At 41.2% G+C, this 25,495-nt stretch overlaps 1 protein-coding gene across 1 annotated transcript; it reads right to left on the bottom strand.

Annotated features, from left to right (window-relative positions):
- Positions 1-11,895: 11,895 nt before the first annotated feature.
- Positions 11,896-23,673, bottom strand: LOC124966153 (insulin growth factor-like family member 2). The gene is made up of 5 exons (XM_047527208.1): positions 23,646-23,673; positions 13,895-14,032; positions 12,546-12,596; positions 12,153-12,405; positions 11,896-11,990 (listed from the first exon to the last, which is right to left on the bottom strand). The coding sequence occupies exons 1-5, from the start codon at positions 23,671-23,673 to the stop codon at positions 11,987-11,989; spliced, it is 474 nt and encodes a 157-aa protein (XP_047383164.1). The 3' UTR covers positions 11,896-11,986.
- Positions 23,674-25,495: the final 1,822 nt, after the last annotated feature.

Below are 25,495 nucleotides of genomic sequence, written 5' to 3'. Positions count from 1 at the left end.
GAACATGTCACATCAAGTAACTTATGATGGGTACAGAGGCGGGGTGTTCCCATGGGAGAAAATTATTTCCCACATAACATGGAGTCTCAGAGCCAAATAGAGTCTATTTAGTTAATTCCCTTATAGTCTGGCCTATAATATTCTCAGGGTACTAGATTTATCAGCCCATCACAGTCAGATTTTTCTCAACTGTAACTAAATGATCTGACCAGCACAATTATGGAGGAGGAAAGGTTTATTTGAGTGCTCGCAGTTTCAGAGGTCTGAGTCCACAGAAGCCTGGCTCCATTCCTCAGGGCTCGAGGTGAGGCAGAACATCATGGCAGAAGAGTGTGGCGGAGAAAAGCAGCTCACATCATCAGGAAGCAGAGAAAGAGACTCCACTGGAATATATACACCACAAAGCTATGCCCCAATTCCCACCTCCTTTAGTCACAACCTACCTGCCTCAAGTTACCACTCAGTTAATTCCATCAGAGTAATTCACTGATTAGGTTAAGACTCTCAAAACCCAATCATTTCTCCTCTGAACCTTCTTACACTGTCTCACATGTGATCTTTTGAGGGACCCCTCACATCCAAACCTTAAAATGAGACCAAAAATATATATATCCATGAACAAATCAGTCCAGCAAAAATACGCAAAAATACACACAAAAAGGGGGGAGGGATTAAAGTTTCTTAATGAAAAATGAAAGAATTTTCTTTCTCCACCAAGAAACAGTCAACAGGGTGAATGGTCATTGCCTGTTATCAACAGGCCTTCTTTCCATTTGTTTTGGGCATGTACCCCTTTAGAGTAAGGGTTAGAGGTTACTACTCTTCTTCTTTATGTGTTGTGTACCAAGCTTACAGCTTGAGTGGCCTAAAACCAAAGCTGATTGAAATAGATTTCAACTTCCCTTCTCACCAGAAGATAGTGGGATGAGATGGGAGGTATTGTTGTCTGGAGTTTTGTTGTAACAGACCAGATGGATCTCCTCCCCAGGTGGGGCTGCTGCAGGGTTCTAAGTGGGGAGCTCTGGTGGTTGGGGCTTCACTCTAATAAGACTTTATGGTCTTTGTTGGGTGATATCTGCTGGTATATGCTAAGAAAAGGTTATATCGACACATGCCTAGAATTGGGTGAATGTCAATCTTTGCTGTGAGTCTGGATCTCAGAGGCCTCCAGAGAATTCTGCTGGGGAACCATGCTACTGCCAATGAATATGACCTTCCCAGGTTTAATACCTGAGTGTATTCATACCTGCCCGCCTGCCCACCTCTTCATCTTCCTAACCATCTTCAGTGGGTCACATGAACTGCCAGATTCAAAGGCAAGTAAGTTTCACTGAGTCACCCTGGGTTCAATCTTCTCTCTGCCTCTTTCACTGATGTGCTAACAGGTAAAACTTAAACCTGGGCACTTGCACAAAGGCACTTGCCAGGACAGTATGGCAACATTTGCTATGATCTTTGAGGTTCCTGTAGCAGAAGACTGCAGCCTGACCTCTTCAAGATGTCTCCTTGCCTCAGGTCTGAGTTTGCCTGTTGAGAAACAGAGCACTTTTCAAGAACCAGCTCACTGTGCAGCCTCTGGATTTCAGACTGCTTTTCTGATCTACAGGTTTTTTCCATGCCAATTTTGTCTGTTGTGTTTCTTTCTCTGTTTGTATCATCCCTCCCCTCTGCAGTGAACCAGCACCATTGCCACAACCAGCTTTTCTCTGGTGGACTCTTTCTTGTTCTTTGTCCAATTCACCTAAATTTCTGAGTCTCTAAGGCTCTGATTTTGTGATGTTGAATTTCAATGAATTTCCTCTTTCACCCACCTCACTGAAAAGCAGTATTCCCACTGCTGATCCCCAAGCCATGAGCAGCTGGAAGTGCAGCCTTCCTTCAATCTGCCATCTTGTATCCCCCTTCCTCATGTAATTAATCATTACTGTTTTATCTTTATTTGTAATGTCATGAACTCACCAGTTTGTCAGAGTTCTGGAAATATTTATTTAGTCCATTGATCTAAAGGTTATCAGAAATCTGCACATAAAGATACTTGTTTAGGGCTGGTTCTTTAGCACAGTAGTAGAGGACTTGCCTAGCTTGAGTTTCTGTGACTCTGCTGTAGTAGAGGTCTCATTCCAGTAGACAAAAGCATACTACACATTCCTTTGAAACAGGGCCTTTGCTCTTCCTTGAGTGAGAGACTTAAGATACTTGGGAGCCCTACTGTGTGCAAGGGAGGTTCCATGAGATAAGCCATTCAGACACTCTGAATGAGAGACCCACCTCAATCTACCGAACCACTGGAATTACAGGTACATGACTCCATGCCTAGACACCACCTGTATTTCACAGATTATATCACTGACACATAGGTTTGGATCCCAGAAATTGCTGGTATTTCCCCCAAGGGAAAGAGAACCAATCCTACCAATGTCTATATCATCAAACCTCCCCCATATCTGTTCTGAGAGCTGGGAATAGTTATTGCATAACATAAGTAAGAGGATGAAATTTAATTTCAGCAGAATAGACTCTTAGAAGCCATCTGAGGTCTACATGTTTATTTACATGTCACACTATGGTGATATAAAATATTTCTGGAAATTCTAATACTTCACCACCACCAAGCTCAACTTTTATTGAAGACATACTCATCTCAAGTACTAGACAACATAAATCTTGCTTTGGCTTACCCAAGGGTCAGTGCAATGTGTAGGTCTCCTCACTAAACCTTAGACCATTGCCCAGACCCATTAATGATGACATTAATGGCATAAAAGGAAGGAAGTATCAGAGTGCATATTCTATAGGGTTAATATGTGAAGGGTTCAAGACTCAAAGATAACTTTCAACTTGTTCTACTTCAAAAAGGCAATAGTTGGGAACACATCTGTTTGCCTTAAGAGCTGCACACCTGGTCTCATTTCCATTTTCTGAGTTTTCCATGTATTAAAAATGTCAAAAGTGAGAAAGGCAGGTGTGGTCACATCTACAATTCCAGATACTTGAGAGGCTGAGGTGAGAGGATTTCAAGTCTGAGACCAGGCTTAGCAAATTATAGAGACCCTTCTCAAACACGGATTAAAAACATGGAAAACCTGGTCATGGGTATTCACAGTTTAAAATCACGAATGATCTCCCCAGTGCATAAAAGTGGAAACAAACCCCCCAGTGGATCCCTCAAGGCCCTTCATGACCTGGCCCTGCCCTGTACTCCAGCATCTTCTTCCCCTCCCCTGTTGGTCTCCCACTGTTCAGCCAACACAGTCCCCACATGCTAAACAGGCTTCTGTACCCCACCACCCCAGCTCACCTGTAGCTCCCTGCTTGGAAACCTGACTTGGGCCTCAATGAAGTGACTTTCTTCTTCAGAGTTCAGCTCAGGTATCTTCTACCACCTTCCAGCCTGATTCCAGTTTCTTCCACTGGTGGAGTTATGGGCCTGATCTATGAGTGGAGCAGTCTGGATTTGGGGGGCCCTCTGAAGTTAAGAACAACTTGTTCATTCTGAGAATGCAAGCCCTCCCATGCCTAAGGAAACTGAGATGGACATTGCCCTGCCTGACCTGTTAGCATGGGCTAACTAAATCTGTATATATGTGTTTCCTGCTTTCCTTCCATTTTTGCTTATTCTTCAGGCCAATTAAATCTACATATGTACATCAACTTTTGTTTCTAAGAACAGTAACTTCTTCGACCTAACTGCCTCTCCCCAGTTTGAACAAACTGCACAAAGTGAAGACAGAATTGGGGACAGGCAGTTAGTATAGAAATAGGGGATTGGGTCAAATCAAGGAAACGGAGGCCATGAAAAATATCTGTCTCTAGAAGTTGGAGACTTCCCCTGGGAGAATGGAATGTCAAGGATCTCAGGAGTCCATTGATTATCAAATTTACCTGCCTTTATCAAGGACTGAAGGCAAGGAGCTGCTAATTAATGCCCCCTGGACACTTATCTGCCTGAATCACCTTGGCCCTCCCCCTGCCCATGGCTTCTCACTTTATGCAAAACCAAACCATCCTAGTCACTGTAGGCAGGAAGGGGAGAGATAAGGGGGGAGAAAACTGGAGGACAAAAGAGACTTTAACCTGTAAAAGATGTAGGGTGCGCTCACTTCTTGGGACTTTAGAACATCAGCCATGGCACCCTTCTTCCTCCCAGGAGAAGTCTGTATTATTACCTTTAAATAAAACCTGCTTAATATGCTTGCCTTGGCATGCTTCTCTAGTGTTCAGACTTCAACATTAGAGGGAGCAGAACTCGTCACCGGTAAATGGTGGTATCACATTCATGAAGGACTGCTTGCTGGAGGAAGTGTTCCCTGGAGGTAGGTGACCTTGGCAACAGGTTAGAGGAGTGGGAAGTGCTCTGGAGGCATTTCTTTTCTCTTGAATCAACCTCCGACCTCCCTCTTCCTGACTGGGTCATCCGTCATCTACATCCATTTTCCCCCATCTCAGTATTATGTCAACAGCCATTGGAGTGTGAGGCACCACTCAGAGGTGCAGCCCAGACAGAGAGAGGGTCAGGGCAGAGGAAAGTGCCAGCGACAGAAGGACCTGGACAAGTTCAAATGGTCCCAAAGCCTGGGGGGTGGTGATCCTCCTAGGAGGAGAGGACTAAGGGCGTGCCTGGCTTTCCCTCCTGCCCTGTGTGGGATCAGGTTGCTGGTGTACATTCATCCCATCTTCCCTCCAGCCTGCCAGACAGCTCTTCTCATCCAAGCTTTGTTCCCAGCTTCCCGAGCACGGGTGGCGTGGAAGTGGGACTCTGGTCTTGATGTGTGGGGCTGCTTTCTCCTGCCCTGGAATCTGAGAAGACCAACAGCACAGAGTTTTCTAATGAGCCAGCCTATTAGCTTATTACCAAACTTTGAAAAGAAAACTCTGGGTTTGATTAGATAAAATACAAAGGAAAAATAATATCTTTAAAATACAAGCATCACCCCTTCAAACAAGCTTTCCAGTATGCTACTGAGAGCTGGGAATTTAGGGTGTACTCGTTTTTCCCCCTTGGAAGTGTCTTGGGAGGATTGGTGTTAATTCTTTAAGTGTTTGGTAGAGCTCACTGGGGAAGCTGACTGGTCCTGGGATTTTCTTTTCTGGGTGTTTTTTGATTACAGATTCAGTCTCTTTGCTAGTTGTAGATATGTTTAGGTTTTTCTGTGTTGCCTTGAGTGAGATTTGGTGGTTTGTGTATGTATAGAAATCATTCCATTTCTCTGGGTTATTAATTTGTTGATGTACAATTAGTGGTGTGATATATATACTTTTACAAAGGGTATTGGGATAGTGTTGGAAAGGGCTTATCTGGATTTAGTTAAACTGAAGCCCAAAGTAAACTTGTTAACATGTTGAGAACAAAGGAATAAAAACTGAGGGAAGAATTCCGTATTGAATTTCTTGCTTGTCAGAAGTCATTGCCATACCAAGTTTACAATAGCATGCCTCAGTGAGGGCTACTCCAAGAAAATATTCTTGTTCAGAAGGAATTTATCTGGTGTGCAATAAATGGTATAAGCCCTGATATGCCAGTGCATGCTGGCATGTGGTTCCTTTGCCTCTGAAGGATGTCTTGAAAACTAATATTGCAATGCCTCCAACTTTGTTCTCTTTTGCCTAAGATTGCTTTAGATATCCAGGGTCTCTTTTAGTTCCCTAAGAAATTTTTTTGGTACTGCATGATTGAACCCAGTGGGGTTTAACCACTTAACTACATCCCTGCCCTTTATATTTTGAGGCAGTGTTTCACTATGTTGCTTAGGGCCTTGCTAAGTTGCTGAGGCTCGCTTTGAACTTGTGATCCTCCTGACTCAGGCTCCTGAGCTGCTGGGATTACAGGCATGCACCACCATGCCTGGCTGGTTCCATAAGCAATTTAGAATTTTTTCTACTTCTATGAAGGATGTCACTGGTGTTTTGATGGGGAGTTAATCAAATGTATAAATGTCTTTAGGTAGTATGCACATATTAGTAATGTTAATTCTTCTAATCCATAAGCATGGGAAGTCTTTCCATTTGTTTGTGTGTCCTCTTCAATTCTTTTCATCAGTATTTGGCAATTTCCACTGTACATGATTTTCACTTCCTTGTTTACATCTCTTCCGTGTTATTTTGTATTGTTCCCTTTTTTTCCCCCCTAGAATGTGATTGCTTTTTTGACTTTTTCTTTGGTGAATTCACTGCTGGTATATTGAAAGGGCTACTGATTTGGTTGTGTTGATTTTGCATCCCTCTACTGCCCTGAATATGCTAATCAGTTACAAGGGTCTTTTGGTAGAGTCATATAGAATCATATCATCATCTGCAAGCAGGGATGTTTTAATTATTTTGTTTCTGTGACTTTCATTTATTTCTCTTGCTTAATTTCTCTGATTAAAATGTCTAGTACTTTACAGAATAAGAGCAGTGAGAGTGGACATCCCATCTTCCTCCTTATCATAGAGGAAAATTATCAGGTTTTCCTCACACAGCATGACGTCAGCTGTGGGTTTGTCACATGTCCCTTTATTTGTTGAGGCATGATCCTTCTATGTCTAATATGCTAGGGCTTTTATCATGAAGGGATGTTCAATTTTGCTAAATGCTGTTTTGCATTTATTAAGGTGATCATATGATTGTGTGTGTGTGTCTGTGTGTGTGTGTGTGTGTGTGTTATTTATGAATGAACCCAGGGCCTTGCCCATGCTAGGTTAGCACTCTATCAACTGAGTTACACCCCCAGAACAAATCATTTGATTTTGATCTTCATTCTATTTCCATGATGTGTTATATTTATTGATTTACATATATTGAACCATTCTTGCATCCTTGGAATGAAACTAACTTCATCGTACTATATGATCTTACTGATGTGGTCTTGAACTGAATTTCCTAGGATTTTGTTGAGGGTTTTGCATCCATTTACATCAGTGATGTTGGTCTATAGTTTCCTTCGTCATTGTGTACTTATCAGGGTTTTTGGTATCAGGGTAATGCTAGCCTCACAGACTAATTTGGATGTGTTACCTTCCTTTCAATTTTTTGGAAACATTAGAGAAGACTTGGTGTTAATTCTTCTTTAAAAATTTGGTAAAATTCTGAATGGGGATGTAACTCAGAGGTAGTACACTTGCCTGGTATCTGCAAGATTCTGGGTTCAATCCATAGTACCTCCAGAAAAAAGTTCCTTTGTTAAAAGTTTGGTAAAATGAAGTCATCTGGTCTTTGGGTTTTTGGCTCTTTGGGTTGTTGGGATATATATGATTCAATTTCATTACTTGTTATAGTCTCTTAAAGTTTTTGTGTTTTCTTTATTTCTTTGAGTGTGTTTTTTTGTTTGTTTGTTTTGTTTTTTTGTTTGTTTTTGTCCTGATGTTTCAATTTTGGCTTGCCATATGTGTCCAGAAACTTATCCATTTCTTTTTGGTTTTCTAATTTATTAGCACATAGTTTTTCATTCTGATCTCATGAGGAAAGTCATTAGCAGAGAGAAAAAGTAGCTACTGTGGGTAATTTGGCAGAACCTAACCTAAGAAATCTTTTTGACTACCTTGCAGGTAACTTTGACAATTTCACTAATACAACATTTTGTTCAAACTTATACTGGTGGGTCCTTTTTAATACTTTGCTCTCTTTATTTAACCTAGTTATGGGATAATAAGTGATAACATTGATAAATATTACCAACAAGACAATGTGCTATTATCAATACAACATGCTGTTTATACGTAACTCCCTCTGGGGAAATTGAAGCCCAACTATGTAACATCATATAACAAGGTGGGCAATTACAAGCCTCATTCAGTTCCCCTTGGGTATTTGATTTATTCAGATGGTTGCCTTCAAGCCTAAGTCATAAATCACCATGATTATGTATACTGGTATTATGGTATTTCTATTAATATTACTTTGCATAATCCCAGTGATTCAAGAAGGTGAGGTGGGAGAATCACAAATTCAAGGCCAGCCTGGGCAATTTAGTGAGACCCTGTCTCTAAAATTAGTAATGGGGACTGGAGATGTAGCCTACTTATAGAATGTCCCTGGGTTCAAACCTCAGTATCACAAAAAATGCAAATAATAAAAATATCACTTTATAGTATTTCCTTTTAAAATGAAGCACCTGTTTTCTGTCAGATCTCTGCAGTAATACAACTCTGCAGAAGTATGGTTTGCCTCACACTTTGAGAAAACAACCAGCAACTATGGAACAGACATGATTTAGTTTAGCAATGAAATCCAGATGAACCAGGCCTTACAGTTCTCATTTTGGTCTCCATGTTACTCAAATGTGAGTAAAAAGATCTTGACATTGAGTTCCAGTCATTAACTTCTTCCTAGTGCCACATGGAATGTGACCAACTAACTGGGACATGTCTATCCCAGCAATAGGAACATGGACAGTCTACCTAATATTAGGTAGCAGGTGGACATGAGCCATGTGAACATGGAGTTTAAAGGGTTAATTCTGTGGACTGAGCCTAAATACTCTCAGCATGCCTTTCTTTGAAGCAGTTCATACAAATTTCAGCCAAGTCATGGTTTAAAAAGTACCAATGGGTTAATTCTCTGTTGGAGTGTAGCTAGCAAAGATTTTCTCCATTCTATAGTTTCTGTAGTTTCTCTCGTCACTTTCTTTTTTTGTTTAAGGGAATTATATTATATTATTTATTTATTTATTTATTTATTTATTATTTTTCACACTGCATTTTGATTCATTGTACACAAATGGGGTTCATCACTTTGTATGGTTGTACACGACGTAGATTCATACCATTCATGTAAACGTACATGTACATAGGGTAATGATATCTGTCTCATTCCACCATTTTTCATACCCCCTCCCTCTTATTTCCTTCTACATAATCTAAAGTTCCTCCATTCTTCTCTCACTCCCCACCACTTCATTCCCATTATATATCATCCACTTATCAGGGAAAACATTTGACCTTTGGATATTTGTGATTGGCTTATTTCACCTACCATGATATTCTACAATTCCATCCATTCCCTTTGCTGTGGAAAAGCTTTGAAATTTGATGCCATCCTATTTACAAACTGTTGGCATTAATTCCCGAGTTTTAGGGTCCTATATGCTGGAGTGTTGACCCTACATTTTTCTTTAGCAGTTGCACAGCTTCCGGTCTAATTCCTAGGTCTTCAATCCATTTTGAGTGAATTTTTGTATCAAAAAAGTGTCTAGTTTCATTCTTCTATATATGATAACAACTTTTCCTAGCACGATTGGTTTAATAGACTCTTTTCTCCAATGTATGTTTTTGGCACCATTGTCAAGGGCCAGATGATTATATCTGTATGGGTTTGTCTCTGTGTCTTCTATTCTGTACATCTGTTTTTATGCCTGTACCATGCAGTTTGTTACTATAGCTCTCTGGTGTAATTTGAGGTCAGGCATTCTGATGCCTCCAGCACCATGTTTTTCACTTAGGATTGCTTAGGCTGTTCTGAGTCTCTAATTCTTCCAAATGAATTTTAGGACTGGTTTTTCTAGTTCGGTTAAGAACTCAATTCATATTTTGCTGGAGATTGCATTGAATCTATATATTGCATTTGGTAGTATGACCATTTTAACAAAAATAATTCTGCCTATCCAAGAACACAGGAGATCTGTCCATTTTTTTGTGTCTTCTTCAATTTCTTTCTTCAGTGTTCTATAGCTTTTGCTGTAGAGGTTTTTCACCTCCTTGCTTAGATTTACTCCTAGGTATTATTTTATTTTTTTTAAGTATGCTGAGTGGAATTGTTTTATTTTTTCTTAAGAGATTCATTGTTTATGTATAAGAAAGTTATTGATTTTTGTAGTTGATTTTGCATCTTGCTATTTTGCTAAATGTGATTGTTAGTTCTAGCAGTCTTTTAGGGAAGCTTTTTATACCTTCTAAGTATAGCATCACATCATCTGCAAAGAGTACTAATTTAATTCTTCTTTCCTATTTTTAATTCCTTTTATTTCCTTCTCTTGTCTAATTGCTCTAGCAAGTTTTCTAGCACTATATGCTTTGCTGTACTTTTAATAAATCCTTGTCTTGCTTGGTACAAAGGCACAAGAACTGAGAGAACAACACAATTGCTGGTAAAGATTTTACTTCAGGCATTATCCTAACACTGTTAGCACAAATTGATTGATCAGCAACATTTTTGGAGAAATATCTGTGTGTGTGTGTGTGTGTGTGTGTGTGTGTGTGTGTTTGTGTGTTTGTGCATGTGTGCAGTACTGGGAATTGAACCCAGGCACACTTCATCAATGATCCACATCAGTGGATCCTTCTTATTTTTTACTTTTAGACAGGGCCTTGCTAAATTGCTGAATGTGGCCTGAAACTTGCCATTTTCCTGCCTCATACTCCCAAGGTGCTTGGATTACAGATGTGTGCCACCAACCCAGCTTGGAGAAACATCTTGATTAAAAAAAAACAAAAAGGGAAATGTGTTGGGAGTGGGTTGTGGCTCAGTGGTAGAGCACTTGCCTGGCATGTGTGAGGCACTGGGTTTGATTCTCAACACAACATACAAATAAATAAATAAAGGTTCATCAACAACAAATAAAATATTTTTTAAGAAAGGAGAAATGTGCAAGTTGAAGATGCCAAGATGATATCATTCTTCTCACACCCAGATGAAATTGAAGCAAAGAAGTAGTGAAGGGAGAGGCTCCTGCTGCCTAAGATAAGCAGTTTTAAATTATTTTCTAAAGTTCCACAAAATGTTCCTTCCTTTTCTACAGGAATCCCACACTTTGCATACCTCACCTGCATATGTGTAGATTTATATAACAAAGTTTTTTTTAACATTTTTTAAGACTGCCATAATTCAGAAAAGATTCCCATGACAGAACACAAGCTGAAATTAGAGAATTAAAATTAAAACTACACTGAGATTCCATCTCAGTCCAGTCACAATGGCAATTATTAAGAATACAAGTAACAATAATTACTGATGAAGATGTGGGGGAAAAGGTACACTCATACATTGCAAATTGGTGCAAACACTCTGGAAAGCAGTAAGGAAATTCCTCAGAGAATTTGAAATGGAACCACCATTTGACCCAGTTATCCCACTCCTCGGCATGTACCCAAAGGACTTAAGATCAGCATACTGTAGTGACACAGCCACATCAGTGTTCATAGCAGCTCAATCCACAATTGCTAAGCTATGGAATCAACCTATGTGTCCTTCAACAGATGAATGGATAAAGAAAATGTGTTATGTATACACAATTGAATATTCCTCAGCCATAAATAAAAATAAAATTATGGTATTTCCTGGTAAATGGATTGTTTTAATCAGCTTTTTCACTGCTGTGACCAATATACTGCACCAGAACAAATGTAGAGGAGGAAAGGTTTATTTGAATGCTCAGTTTCAGACGTCTTAGTCCTTAGAAGGCCAGTTCCATTCCAGGAGGTTCAAGTGAGGAAGAACATCAAGGCAGAAGAGTGTGGCAAAGGGAAGCAGCTCATATGATGATCAGGAAGCAGAGAGAGACTCCACTTGTCAGATATCTCAAAGTCACACCCCCACAATGCCCCAACTCCTCCAGTTACCACTTAGTTAATCCCATCATGGGATTAATTCACTGATTGCGTTAAGACTCTCACAACACAATCATTTCTTCTCCAAACTTTCTTGCATTGGCTCACACGTGAGCTTTTGGGGGACACCTCCCATCCAAACCATAACAGCAGAGACGTAAACTCCAGAACTGGGTATGAAGGCTGGACAAATTCTCTATCACACAAGACCCTGTGACCCTACCTCCATCACCAAATTGACTATTAACTGCCTTCCTAGGGAAAATTTCCTATTTGATCATTTTGCAGCAAGTTGCATTGAGGACGTCTGGAGAGAACACACTTAGCCAGACCACCTTGTGGGACATGTTGTTTTAATGCTGTTCACAGAACCATGCCCCCATTCCACTTATATCCTAGAATGTGTCCTGTCCACGTGTTCCCAGGCTCCAGGGAGGAAACACTGAAGGACGGTGTGGTTGGCCAGATCAGCTGCAAGACAGGAAAGAGGCAGAGACTGAGCAACTGGGAGAGATACAGACCTGGAGGGGGCTGGGGAGATGTAGGGCTCACCCTCCCAGAGGGCCAAGTGCCCAGCCCCCTCCCTACCACAGTCCCTCTTCCAGTCTCACCTTGATTAAGGCAGGTCCTTACCTCCTGCAGGTCCTGGAGGTGGGGGACGTGGGACACCAAGACGTCTCACCATGGATCTTCAGCTTCGCAACAAACTTCTTGTGGCGGCCAAAGGACTGAGGACAGCAGAGCTCAAAGCAGGGCCAGTAGGTGCAGGTGGGGCCACAGCGCTGCGTCCGGTTCAGGGGCAGGATGGTGTCATAGTCACAGCACTGCTCCCAGGGGTTGTAGATCCTGTCCCCACACCTGGGCGCCGGCTGGCACAGCCATGGTTCTGAGCAAATGTGATGCATGTGAGACCCAGAGTTTGTGTCCCTCCCCAGGAAAGAGATGGAAATCACCAAGTGGTGGCCCCAGGCAGGCTCTGACCCCTGCCAAGAGGCCTCCTGTCCCCTCCCTCCAGGTTGTCCTTACCTGTGCTTCCATCTGTGCCTGCAGCCAGGAGCAAGACGATGCCCACACACACTGCAATGGTGGGGGAAAGAACTTAGTGTGGTGGGGCTGGAAGGGACACCCTCTGGGAAGGCAGGTGTGGTCAGAAGTTGGCTTCAACTTAGATTCAGGAGAGCTTGGAGATCTTTGGGATATATATTGGCGGAACTGACTTTGCAGAATGTGTCCCTGAGAAGGGACGGAAAGCAGGATAGCCATGGGCTGAGCTGAGCTTTAGCTGGACTATTTGTCTACTGAGGAAGGAACAGATGGGAGATGAAGGAATTCTTTCCACATAGGCAGGAAGGAGCAGGTGGTTGAGTAAGGCAGCTATGCAGGGTGGGGCAGGGTGAGACTGATTTTACAAAATGACTGGACCAGAGTCCTCCTCACTCTGCCACCAGTCTTTGTTCCCCCTCTGCCCTGAACAGAGTTTCCACTCAAATCAGAGCACACACTCTTGGCACTAACAAGTTCTGACAGGTCTCATCCTGATGGAATGCATGCAGGGTAAAATGGCAGGGGCCAGAGAACAATCTGGGAGGTTGCTGAAAGGCATAACGGAGGGACACAGCATCTGGGGGGTCCCCAGAAAAGGTCTGGAAAGTGGAGAGCAGAGGTGTGAGGGTCAGGAGTGTGAAGAGAGAAGAGGAGGGGCTCAGAGAGCAGGAGAAGAGACCGATGAGGCCAGGGGAGGAAAAGGCAGGAAGAGTCAGGCATGCTGGGAACACTGTAGCCCAGCTCCTGGGAAAATGGAGGCAGGGAGATGACAGCATGAGTCTACCCTGAGCAACATGGCAGGACTCTAGGGCTGGATATGTGGTTCAGGGGTAGAGCACTTGTCTAGCACGTGCATGTCCCTGGCTTCAATTCCCAGTACTGGGGGGAAGGGGTGGGAGAGGGAGAGAGAGGAGAAAAGAAAAGAGAAAAGGGAAAGAAGGAGAAATGAGCAGAGATGGGGAGAGATGGAGAGGTGGGGAGAGACACAGGAGGTGAGCAGGGGTGGAGGGAGAGCAGTGAAGAGAGGAAAAGGAAGTGTTAGGAGACACCTGAGAGGAGGGGAAAACCAGGAAGGAGGCAGGGGAAACAGGAGGAATCTGGGTATAGAAAAGAAGGCAGGGGAGAGGAGAGAGCAAGAGCAGCAGAGAAGAGACAGAGAAGACCAGGGGAGGGAGAGACAGCAGAGGAGGGGAAGGCCAAGCAGCAGGGCTGCAGCCATCTGGGCAGTGCTGGCTGTGAGGTGGGGTCTCTGAAGGGCAGAGTTAGAGTTAGGTCTGCAGGAGGGGGAGGGCCTGAGCAGCCAGGCCTGGGCTGGGCTGGGTCCCCCTTACCTAGTACGGGATCTCTGGTCTTCATATGGTCAATTCCAGCTTCATGCTGCAAGGATGACTCAGAGATTAAGCGAACTTGGAGAAGAAAGAAAGGACATTCATAGATGAGAGGGGGAGGATGAGAGGTGGAGATTGTTTCTATTGAGAAAAAAGTAACACAGGACAAAGCAATGCTGTCACGAAAGAGTGGCAGAGAGTACAGAGAACCTCTCAGGCAACCCCTCAGTACCACCTCTGAGACAGGAGCAGCCTGGCTGTAATCACCACGCTGTTGCAATAGGTTTCATTTTCAAACATGCCCCAGGAACATTTGCACGGAGTCCAGATGACCAGCGAAGCAGGTGGGCAGGTGCAAGGCGGCGCAGCGAGGGAGCGGGAGGGTGGGAAGGAGTGTGAGGCCAGTAAACAGGTGGCAGGTAACCACCAAGCCACATCCCCAGCTCTTTTTATTTTTTATTTTGAGACAGAGTCTCACTAAGTTGCTTAGGGTCTCATAAAGTTGCTGAGGCTTGTTTTGAACTTGTCATCCTCCTGCCTTGGCCTCCTGAGCTGCTAGGATTATAAGCATGAGCCACAGCACCTGGCAACAGGTACAGTATTTAAAATACAAAATGCAAATGAAACAACAAGACAATAACAAAGGCAGTTTCCATAACTGTCTTGAGCCATGACCTAAGCTTGAAAGTAACCATCTGGATAAGTAAAATGTCCAAGGGGAACTGGGTGAGATCTGTTACTCATCCAGCCTGTTCTCTGATGTTTTTGCAGGTGGGCCTCAATTTCCCCAGAAGTAGTTGCCTAGACATTGCATTTAGTGCTGCTAATAGCACATTACCTTATTTAACTAAATTGATAATCTGCAGCAAAATTATCATTTGATAGCTCATGATTGGGTTGAATGAAGAGCAGCACTATAAACCAGTAATAGCAGATTATAGTTTTTCCTTAGAAATGTAATTGTTTTTCCTCTAGTAACACCAATTTTTACCAAATATAGTTAAAAATCTTTTTTTCAGAGTCAGCTTAGTTTGGGCTTGATTATTTACATAAGTGTAGCAAGAAAAGAGATTTGCCTTACAGCACTGTCAGATTTAGAAACATTTTGAGGTTAGAAAGCCAAACTAAGGTGGAGTTTAGTTTTTACCTGCAGTACCCCCTTTCTTGAGGTTCCAGGGTCTGCCAGGAGATGACAATTATATTCACTCACTGTAAGGCTGGGAATCCACAATGTACAGTGGCTCATACCTGTAATCCCAGCAATTTGGGAGGCTGAGGCAGGAGGATCACATATTTGAGGCCAGGCTCAGTGACTTGGCAAGACCCTATCTCAAAATAAGAACATTTAAAAGGCTTTGAATATAGCTCCATGGTAAAGCACCCCTGGGCTCAATCCCTTGTACTGAATAAAAAAGTAAAAACAAAAATTTTTAGGTAAAAATCTGTCTTAAATAAAAGACATAAAAATTTACAAGTTTTGTCAATTCATTTGTTCTCATGTGATTTTCTTTTTCCATACATTTATTGATGCCTATATTTGCACCTAATGGTGGAATTTATTGTTAGTATTCATACACGCACACACTATAACTATGTAATTTGGTCAATATCATTCCCCTGTCCCTCCACTCTTCTGTCCTCGTGGTCCCATCCCTCTATTCTACTGATATGCCTTCAATTTTCGTGAGATCTCTCCCCCACCTACTTTATCTGCCTTTTCCCTTTCTAGCTTCCACATGTGAAGGAAAATCCACAACCCTTGACTTTTGGAGTTTGACTTATTTCGATTAACATAATGTTCTCAAGTTCTATCTATTTTCCCACCAATGATGTAATTTCCCTTTCCTTTATGACTGAATAAAACTCCATTCTGTATGTACACCACATTTTTCTTATCCATTCACACACTGACAGACACCTAGGCTGCTCTCATAGTTTCACTCTTGTGAATTGTTCAGCTATAAAAGTGGGTATGCATTTATTGCTATACTATGACTGACTTTAATTCTTTTTTTTTCCATTCTTTTTTTATTTAGCTTTTAATTGTTTACAAACTGCATTTTGATTCATTGTACACAAATGAGGTACATCATTTCATTTCTATGGTTGCACACAAAATAGATTCAATCCATTCGTGTAGTCATACATGTACATAGGGTAATGATGTCTGTCTCATTCCATCATTTTTTAGACCCCCTCCCTCTCATTTTCTTCTACATATTCTAAAGTTCCTCAATTCTTCTCTCATTCCCCACCCCCCCACCCCCATTATATATCATTCTCCACTTATCAGGGAAAACATTCATTTTTGTTTTTTTGGATTTGGCTTATTTCACTTAGAATGATATTCTCTAATTCCATCCATTTATTTGCAAATGCCATAATATTATTATTCTTTATGGCTGAATAGCATTCCATTGTGTATATATATACCAGAGTTTCTTTATTCATTCATCTGTTGAAGTGTATCTAGGTTGGTTCCACAATCTAGCTATTGTGAACTGAGCTGCTATAAACATTGATGTGGCTGTGTTACTGTAGTTTGCTGATTTTAGGTCCTTTGGATATAAACCAAGGAGTGGTATAAGTGGGTCAAAAGGTGGGTCCATTCCAAATTTTCTGAGGATTCTCCATACTGCTTTCCAGAGTGGCTGCACCAATTGGCAACTCCATCAGCAATGTAAAAGTGTACCTTTTTCCCCACATCCACTCCAATATCCATTATTGTTTGTGTTCTTGATAATAACCATTCTAATTAGAGTAAGATAAAATCTTAGAGTTGTTTTAATTTACATTTCTCTAATTCCTAGTGATTTTGAACACTTTTTCATATATTTATTAATTGCCTGTGTGTTTACTTCTGTAAAGTGTCTGTCCAGTTCCTTGGCACATTTATTGATTGGGTTCTTTGTATTTTTGGTGTAGAATTTGGTAAGTTCTTTATAAATTTTGGAGATGAGTGCTCTATCTGAAGTGTGTGTGGAAAAGATTTTCTCCCACTCTGTAGGCTTTTTATTCACATTCTTGATTTTATCCTTTGCTGAGATAAAACTTTTTAGTTTGTGTCCATCCCATTTACTGATCCTTGCTTTGATTTCTTGTGCTTTGGGAGTCTTGTTGAGGAAGTCTGATCCTAAGCCAACATGATGAAGATTTGGGCCCACTTTGTCTTCTATTAGGGCAGGGTATAGCTGGGTCAAATGGTGATTCCACTTCTACTCTCTTGAGGACTCCCATACTGATTTCTGTAGTGTTTATACTAATTTACAGTGCCACCAAGAGTGTAAAAATGCTTTTTTCTCCACATCATCTCCAGTAATTATTTTTGTTTTTATTCTTGCTGACTGCCATTCTAACTGCAGTGAGATGAAAGTGTAGCTTTGATTTATATGTACCTGATTGCTAATGATGTGAAATATTTTTTCCCATGTTTTTTGGCCATTTGTAATATTTCCTTTGAGAAATGTATATTTGGTTAATTTACCCACTTAAAAATTGGGTTATTTGGTTTTTGGGACTTGAGGTTTTTGAGTTTTCTATATATTCTGTATCTTAATTAATTTTGGCTTAAAGTATGCTTTGTCAAATGTGAGAGTAACTACTTCTGCTTGTTTGGGGGCTTCATTTGCATGTGTATCAATCTCCATCCTTTCACTTTCAGTCTGTGGCTGCCTTTGCCTGTGAGGTGATTCTCTTGCAAACAACATAAAACTGGGTCTTGTTTTTTACTTCATCGACCAACCTATGTATTTTAATTGGAGAGTTGAGATCTTTCAGATTCAAAGCTGTTATAGAGAGATGTTAAATAATTCCTTCCATTTTGATTTACATTTCTTGATTAAACATGTTTTGATTAAACATTTATAATGTTTAATTTGGTTCTGTTTCTCATTTGCTTATGTGCTCTTCAAATGATATTTGTCCTTTTGTGAGTTCAGAGGTTTCTGTTCTATATCTTCTGTGTGTAGTATTTCTTTCTCTTCTATAGTACCAGTTTAGCCGTCATGATTTTTTAAGTTTCTCCTCACCTTGGATAATTTTTTATTTTTCTTTGATTCTGAAGGATAGCTTTGCTATATATAGAAATCTTGACAGTAACTTTCTTTCTTTCAGAACTTGGAACACATCATTTCAAGCCCTTCTGGATTTTAGAGTTTGTGCCAAGAAATCAGAAGTATTGACTTGCCTCTAAATGTGACCTGACATTTTTCTCTTGAGAATTTTAAAATTTGATTTTTGTTCTCTATGTTATACATTTTAGTTATGATGCATGATAGAAAGGTTATTTTTTTGATCTTCTCCTTTTGGGGTTCTAAATGTCTTCTGTATCTGCATGTCCATCTTGTTCTCAAGGTTTGGGAAGTTTTTTTTGGTTATTATTTCCCGAAAGAGGATATCTGTGCCATTAACCCACATCTCACAACCCTATTTGAGTCTAACAGTTCTTAAAATTTGTCTCTTAATGTTGTCCCAGAGTCCTTGTGTATTCTGATAATGTTTACTTATTTTCTTTAATACTCTCTGGACATTCAAGGATGCCACTTTTGTCTTCCAGCTTTGATATTCTGTCTTCAGCATTGTCCATTCTATGAGGGAGACATTGACCCTAATATTTTATATTAATATTTAATATTTGATTTGATTTATTGTGTCTTTCATTTCCAAGATTTCTGTTTGGCTTTTTTCAGTATCTCACTCTCATTATTGAATTTCTCATTCATATACTCAAATGACTTACTTAATTCATTCAGTGGTTTTTATGTGTGTATTCTCTTGGAATTCATTGACCATTTTTATAAACATTATTTTGAATTGTTTATCTAGCATTTCATCCACTTCAATATCTTTGGAGTTAGTTGCTGGTGAGATATGAACATTAGGAAGGTACCTTGTTTTTTCATATTGCATTACTGTGTTGGGATTTATATGTCTCTTGGGATAGATTTTCCTTCCACTCTTATCTGTGGATCTTTTTAGAGCACAACCATCTCTTGTCAAAGTGTCCCAGAATGCTCTGGGGTTTCAGCCCTCATAGGTGTGGTGCCCACAGTTTTTGTGCTAATTCTATTTTTGCTGTAAGAGTGAATGTCCATGAGTAGGAGGGGCCCCTTCCAGTGATTGCTACTTGGGGTCTGGTTGTTTGGGGGGTTTTGCCTCTCTTTGTATTAAAGTATTGTTGAAGTGTGAATGTTGTTAATTTGTGTATGGAACAGGGTATGCTGCCTCCTGACTGGGTCTAACTCAGCAGCAGAGTATCTACCCTGTGAGCTTGTAGTGTCCCAGTAGATTACCAGTCCCTCACAGAAAAGGGGGAAATAAACAATAGCAATAACCAATGCAAACAATGCACTGCATTAAAATAAATACCCAGTGCCTGCTATGACATCTACAACACTAAATACTACAGAAACAGAAAGGATGGGGTCAGTAATTATCAAAAGCAAAAACAGTAGAGAAATGTAAAATAGATCTGTTGTTAAAGTAAACAACAGGCGTCCACTGTGCCATCCACAGTACTAATAACTGCAACCACCTCAGTGATGGAAGCAGAGTCATGGCAACCAGAGTTATAATATATGGTAAAGACACTGTTCATTAAGAGAAGAAATGTGATGAGAAGGCAAAAGAAATTTGGGAATGTTCACAATGTTAACCGAGAGAAAGCAGAAGAGATGTAACATGTGATGGCTATAAAGGAGGAGGAAAAATAGATTAAAAAAGTAAAGTAAGTAACAAGAGAAAGTGAGGACAAGAGACTTGGCTGTTAGAGGGAGAAGACAGGAAAGACAAACAAGCAAGAGAAGCAAGCAAAACAAAACAGAACAAAAAAGTACAAACACCCCTAGTCCCTAAAAGACAAGGAAAAATAACAATCATTTAGAAATGCTAAATATGAGATGTTTTTGTCAGATTTTTCTCTGCGGTGACTAAATGATCTGACCAGCAGAATTATGGAGGAGGAAAAGTTTATTTGAGGGCTCACAGTTTCAGAGGTCTGAGTCCACAGAAGGCTGGCTCCATTCCTCAGGGCTTCAGGTGAGGTTGAACATCATGGCAGAAGAGTGTGGCAGAGAAAAGTAGCTCACATCATCAGGAAGCAGAGAAAGAGACTCCACTGGAATATATATACGTATTGTTGTCTGGAGTTTCATTGTAACAGACCAGATGGATGTCCTCCCCAGGTGGGGCTGCTGCAGGGTTCTAAGTGGGGAGCTCTGGTGGCTGGGCTTCACTCTAATAAGACCTTATGGTCTTTGTTGGGTGGTATCTGCTGTGAAAAGGTTAGATCAACACACCCCTATGGTTGGGTGATGCCAATCTCTGCTGGGAATCTGGATCTCAGGAGACTTCAGAGAATTATACAGGTGAGGCATGTAACTTACTATGAATATGGCCTTCCCAGGTTTAATCCTTGAGTGTATTCATGCCTCCATGCCTACCCACCTCTTCAGTTACCCAATCATCTTCAGTGGATCACATGAACTGCCAGACTCCATTACTGTCTTGAGTCCCCCTGGGTACAATATTATCCGTGCCTCTTTCACTCATATTCTGATAGGTACATCTTAGGTCACACATAGGTCACACATCTTGGGTCATACTTGCCAGGACAGTATGGCAACATTTGCTGTGATCTTTGAGGTTCCTGTAGCAGCAGGATGCAGCCTGGCCTCCTCAAGATGACTCCTTGCCTCAGTTCTCAGTTTTCCAGTTGAGAAACACAGAGCACTTTTCAGGAACCAGCTCACTGTGCAGCCTCTGGAGTTCAAGCTGCTTTTCTGGTCTACAGGTTTCTTCCTTGCTGATTTTGTCTGTTGTCTTTCTTTCTCTGTTTGTATCATCCCTCCCCTCTGCAGTGAACCAGCACCACTGCCACAACCAGCTTCTCTCTGGTGGACTCTTTCTTGTCCTTTGTCCAATTCACCTAAATTTCTGAGTCTCTAATGCTCTGATTTTGTGATGCTGAATTTCAGTGAATTTTCTCTTTTACCCACCTCACTGAGAAGCAGTATTCCCATGACTTGAGCCCTGAATTGTGAGCAGCTGGAAGTGCAGCCTTCCTCCAATCTGCCATCTTGAATCCCCCTTCCTCATGTAATTAATCTTTACCGTTTTATCTTTATTTGTAATGTCATGAACTCACAAGTTTGTCAGAATTCTGGAGATATCCACTTAGTCCATTGATCATAAGGTTATCACAAATCTGCCCTTAAATGTACTTGTTTGGGACTGGTTCTATAGCACAATAGTAGAGGGAACCCTAGCATGAGTTTCTGTGACTCTGCTGGCAGGAGAGGGCTCACTCTTTAGACAAAACCATACTACACATTCCTTTGAAACAGGGCCTTTGCTCTACCTTGAAGAGAGAGACTTAAATCTTAAGATACTTTGAAGCCCTATTGTGTGCAAGGGAGGTTCCATGAAAGAAGCCATTCAGATACTCTGAATGAGAGGTTGGAGGTGTAGTTTGGTGGTAGAGCACTTGCCTAGCATGTCCTAGTGCCTGGGTTCATTCCCAGAAAACAACACACACACACACACACACACACACACACACACACACCAGGTAACAAGAGGGCATTTTGTTAAAAAAGTATGAGGCATCTTCTTGAGTGTTTCCAAGGCCTTTGAAAGAATGAAATGATCTCACCTTGAGTTTGATCTTCACCACAGAAGTTTTCATTGTGTCTGTTATTTTATTTTTTATTTTTTTTTTTTGTTTTGAGAATTTTGTCATTTGGAGAGGCAAGTGATTTGTAACTGTGCTATTTTTGAATCCAGCAAGTCCTGATACTTCTATAGACATTCTATGAAATTTTCATAAAAAGATATTCTCTCTCTCTCTCTTCTCACATCTAATCTTATTTGTAACTAAAAAATCCAAATGTTATACAGAATATTATGCATAGAAATAGACGTAGTCAAATGCATGAGTTCATTAGGTATTTCTGCTATTTTTTCAGATACCACAAGTGTTCTTCTTACCAAAAGTTCCCCTAGTATATGAGATCATGCTTTTTTAAGATTTCAGTAATAATTTTCTCTGTTCTCTCAGTTTTATAAATAGTCAAACTACATCCATTTATTACATTTCTGGTCTATACAATCTTCTTTAGGTCTCTTACTTATAGCAGCTCCTTAGCCTCAGATACCAATTTCTGGTCTAGTGATATTGTAGGAGTGAGTACTAATCAGTGCATAGGAAAGCTTGCAGTGAGGTAAGAGGACTCTAAAGAGTGTGATAGTGAAGGAAATGGAAAGGAGAAGCTGGGTGCTTTCCCTGTTGCCAATGTTTGGGTGAGAATCAAAGCAGAGTGACCCTGGTTGTAAAGTCATAAAGCATCTGAAGAAGTCCATCTGCTCAGTGGGCATGCCACCTACCCATAGGTCCTCCCTGCCATAGGTACAGTGCAGCCCTCCACTGTACCCTGGCCAACAACCACCAGGGAACACTGGGAGAAAGAACATGTCCAAAACCTCTCCATTGAGTCTTCTGAGTTCTTTCTTTGGTAGCAGTAAACACTGTGCTTGGGGTAATTGCAATTCTGGGGTTGAACAGATGTGGTGCTTCATCAGAAAAGGCCATAAAGGTGAGACAGAAAATAATCATTTTATTGTTTTCATGGATTTTGTGGGTCAGGAGTTTGGACAGGGCACAGTGGAAATGGGGTATCTGCTTCATTATTTCTGGAGGTTCATTAAAGAAAAATTGAAAGCTAAGTATGACTCAATGGTCAGGGGCTGGAATCACTTGGAAGCTTCCTTTCACAAATATTTTGCACCTGGGACAGGGAGACTGAAAAGCTCAGTGTATCTGGGACTCTCTTAAACCACTCAGGACCTCTCCATGTGGAGAGGGCTTTTTGGGCTTTTGAAAAGCTGGAGGCTCTGTTCTAAATGGGAACATCTCAGGGTGGATCATTCAGAGCCAATGTTCCAGGACAGACAGATGGAACAGACAGGTGGCAAGGTCATACTGCAGAGGAATCTGCAGGATAGTGAACATGGTTATTTTCATCTTTGAATAATGCATCTGACACACCACAGTGACACTTCTGCTCTTCCCCTGCCTGATCTATGAGTTCTTTCATGATGTCTCCACCTTTTTCAGCCATCTCTTTCTTTCTTTTATTATTTTTATGTTTTTACTTTATTTTTGAGAGATCCAAGATGGCAGAGTAGAGGGAGACTGCATTCCTTGTTGCTCCATACTCGGTTTTCAAGAAGAGAATATCTGTTTCAAGGTGAGGCAGTCTTAGTTGCTTATCAATCCCCTGCTGTTTACCCCATTTGTCCACTGTGATCACCTGCAGTCTGTCAGCATATCAACTACTTTTTGAGTGCAGATTGCTTACTGATTGGTGCCTATCATCCGCCTTTGCCTGCCTCTTGCCTGCCCATCACCCACCTTTTACCTACCCATCACCCACAGAATGAGGTCCACCCACTGATCATCTGTTGGTAGCTGGCAGACAGACAGCAGGCTGCCAGTGGATCAACAACTGCCTGCTGTTGCCTGGAAGTCCACTGTCACAGAACCTGTAGGTTTGGTTACACATGGCTGCCACCATTTTGAGACAACAGCCAGGACCTATAGGACCCCTGGGCCAGACTGACTGAGTTCCATCTCCAGGATCCCCAGACAAACTGATCACACACTGCCTCCAGGACCCCTCAACCAGACCAACCACACCCTGCCTCCAGGACTCCTGGCTGACCATGCCCACATCCTGAGCTGCAGGTCCTCATTTACCAACAAATTTGGAAGCCAGAATGACCATCTTGGCTTATCCTGCAAGTGGTAGCTCCCATTTTTAGGTGGGGCAAATCCCATCCTGAGATGCCTGCTGGAGCCTGGAAGCTCATTGTCAGGTACCTTTCATGCATCAGACTACTGAAGACTGGGAGGTTTTAAATACTTTATAGTTATAGTATACTTCTTTTTCTTTCTTTCTTCTTTTTGACAATTTTTATTTTGGTGGTACTTGGGATTGAACCCAGGGGTACTCTACCATTGAACTACATCCACCTTTGTGAGACAGCATCTCACAATGTTGCCCAGGCTGACCTTGAACTCGCCATTCTCCCACCTCAGTCTACTGAACTGATTAGAGGTAAGTGACATCATGCCTGGAAACCATCTGTGTTTCACAGAGTGTGTCACTGACACACATAGGTTTGGATCCCAGAAATTGCTGGTATTTCCCCAAAGGAAAGAGAACCAATCCTACCAATGTCTGTATCATCAAACCTCCCACATATTTGTTCTGAGAGTTGGGAATGGTTATTACATAACATATAATAACCATTATATTATGGTTATTAAAATAACCATAATATAATGGCTATATTAACATATTACATATGTTATATATAATAACATATATAAGAGGATAAAAGTTAATTTCAGCAGGATAGACTCTTAGGGGGTATCTGAGGTCTACATGTTTATTTACATGCCACACCATGGTGATATATAAAATTGCTGGAAATCCTACTTCACCATACTCATCTCAAGTAGTAGACAACATAAGACTTGCTTTGACTTACCCAAGGGTCAGTCCAATGTGTAGGGCTCCCCACAGAACATTAGACCAATGTCCAGGCCCATTAATCATGGCATTAATGGCATAAAAAGAAGGAAGTCTCAGAGTGCATATTCTACAGGGTTAATATGTGAGGGATCAAGATTCAAAGATGGCTTACAACTTGTTCTACTTCAAAAAGGCAATAGTTGGGAACATAGATCTGTTTCCTTAAGTTTCCATTTATCAAAAATGTAAAAAATGAGGGAGCCAGGTTTGTGCACATTGATAATTCCAGATACATGAGAGGCTGAGGTGGAAGGATTCTAAGTCTGAGACCAGTCTCAGAAAATCATAGAGACCCTTCTCAAAATAAAAAGTAAAATAAAAGGAACTGAAAGACTTGGAATGTGGCTCAGTGGTTCAGTGTACCTGGGTCCATAAAAGATAAATGACTGAGGATGAAGCTCAGTTCAGTGGGTTCAATATCCCAGTAAAAAAAAAAAAGCAGTGTTACAAAATCATGTTTTATTTTAAATATTATCTTTAATTTTGTTTAAGTACTGGGGATTGAGCCCAGGGGTGCTTTACCACTGAGCCACTCTTCCAGTCTTTTATACTTTTTCATTTTGAGACAGAAACTAAGTTGCTGTGGGCCTCACTAGGTTGTTAAAGTTGGCCTCAAACCTAAATCCTCCTTCCTCAGCCCCCTGAGTCTCTGGGATTACATGTATGTGTCACTGCTCAGAGCATTATTTTTCTTCAGTGCCAAAGATCAAACCCAGGGCCTTAAACATGCTAGGAAAGCACTCTACCATTGAGTCACATCCCCAATGCTTGTTAAATTTGATGTGACTACCTTGAAAAGTTTCAATATTTGGGAGTTGTTTAATTTACAAAATCATAGATTGATAGTGTGCTGCAGGGAGTATAAAGGGGACGGGTGGACTTTGCCTTATCCCCCTGGGAGTCTGTGATGGAGGGAGTCACCTCATGGGAAGGATAACAGTGACTCTATAAGGTTGTGAGGTCTGAACCTGGTGATCCACTGTCCACAGCGTCAGAGTCAGCTGCATTC

This window comes from Sciurus carolinensis, chromosome 16 (genome assembly GCF_902686445.1).
Source record: "Sciurus carolinensis chromosome 16, mSciCar1.2, whole genome shotgun sequence".
NCBI lineage: Eukaryota > Metazoa > Chordata > Mammalia > Rodentia > Sciuridae > Sciurus > Sciurus carolinensis.
The sequence above is the reverse complement of the archived record's forward strand: the minus strand, read 5'-3'. Positions and strand labels throughout refer to the sequence as shown.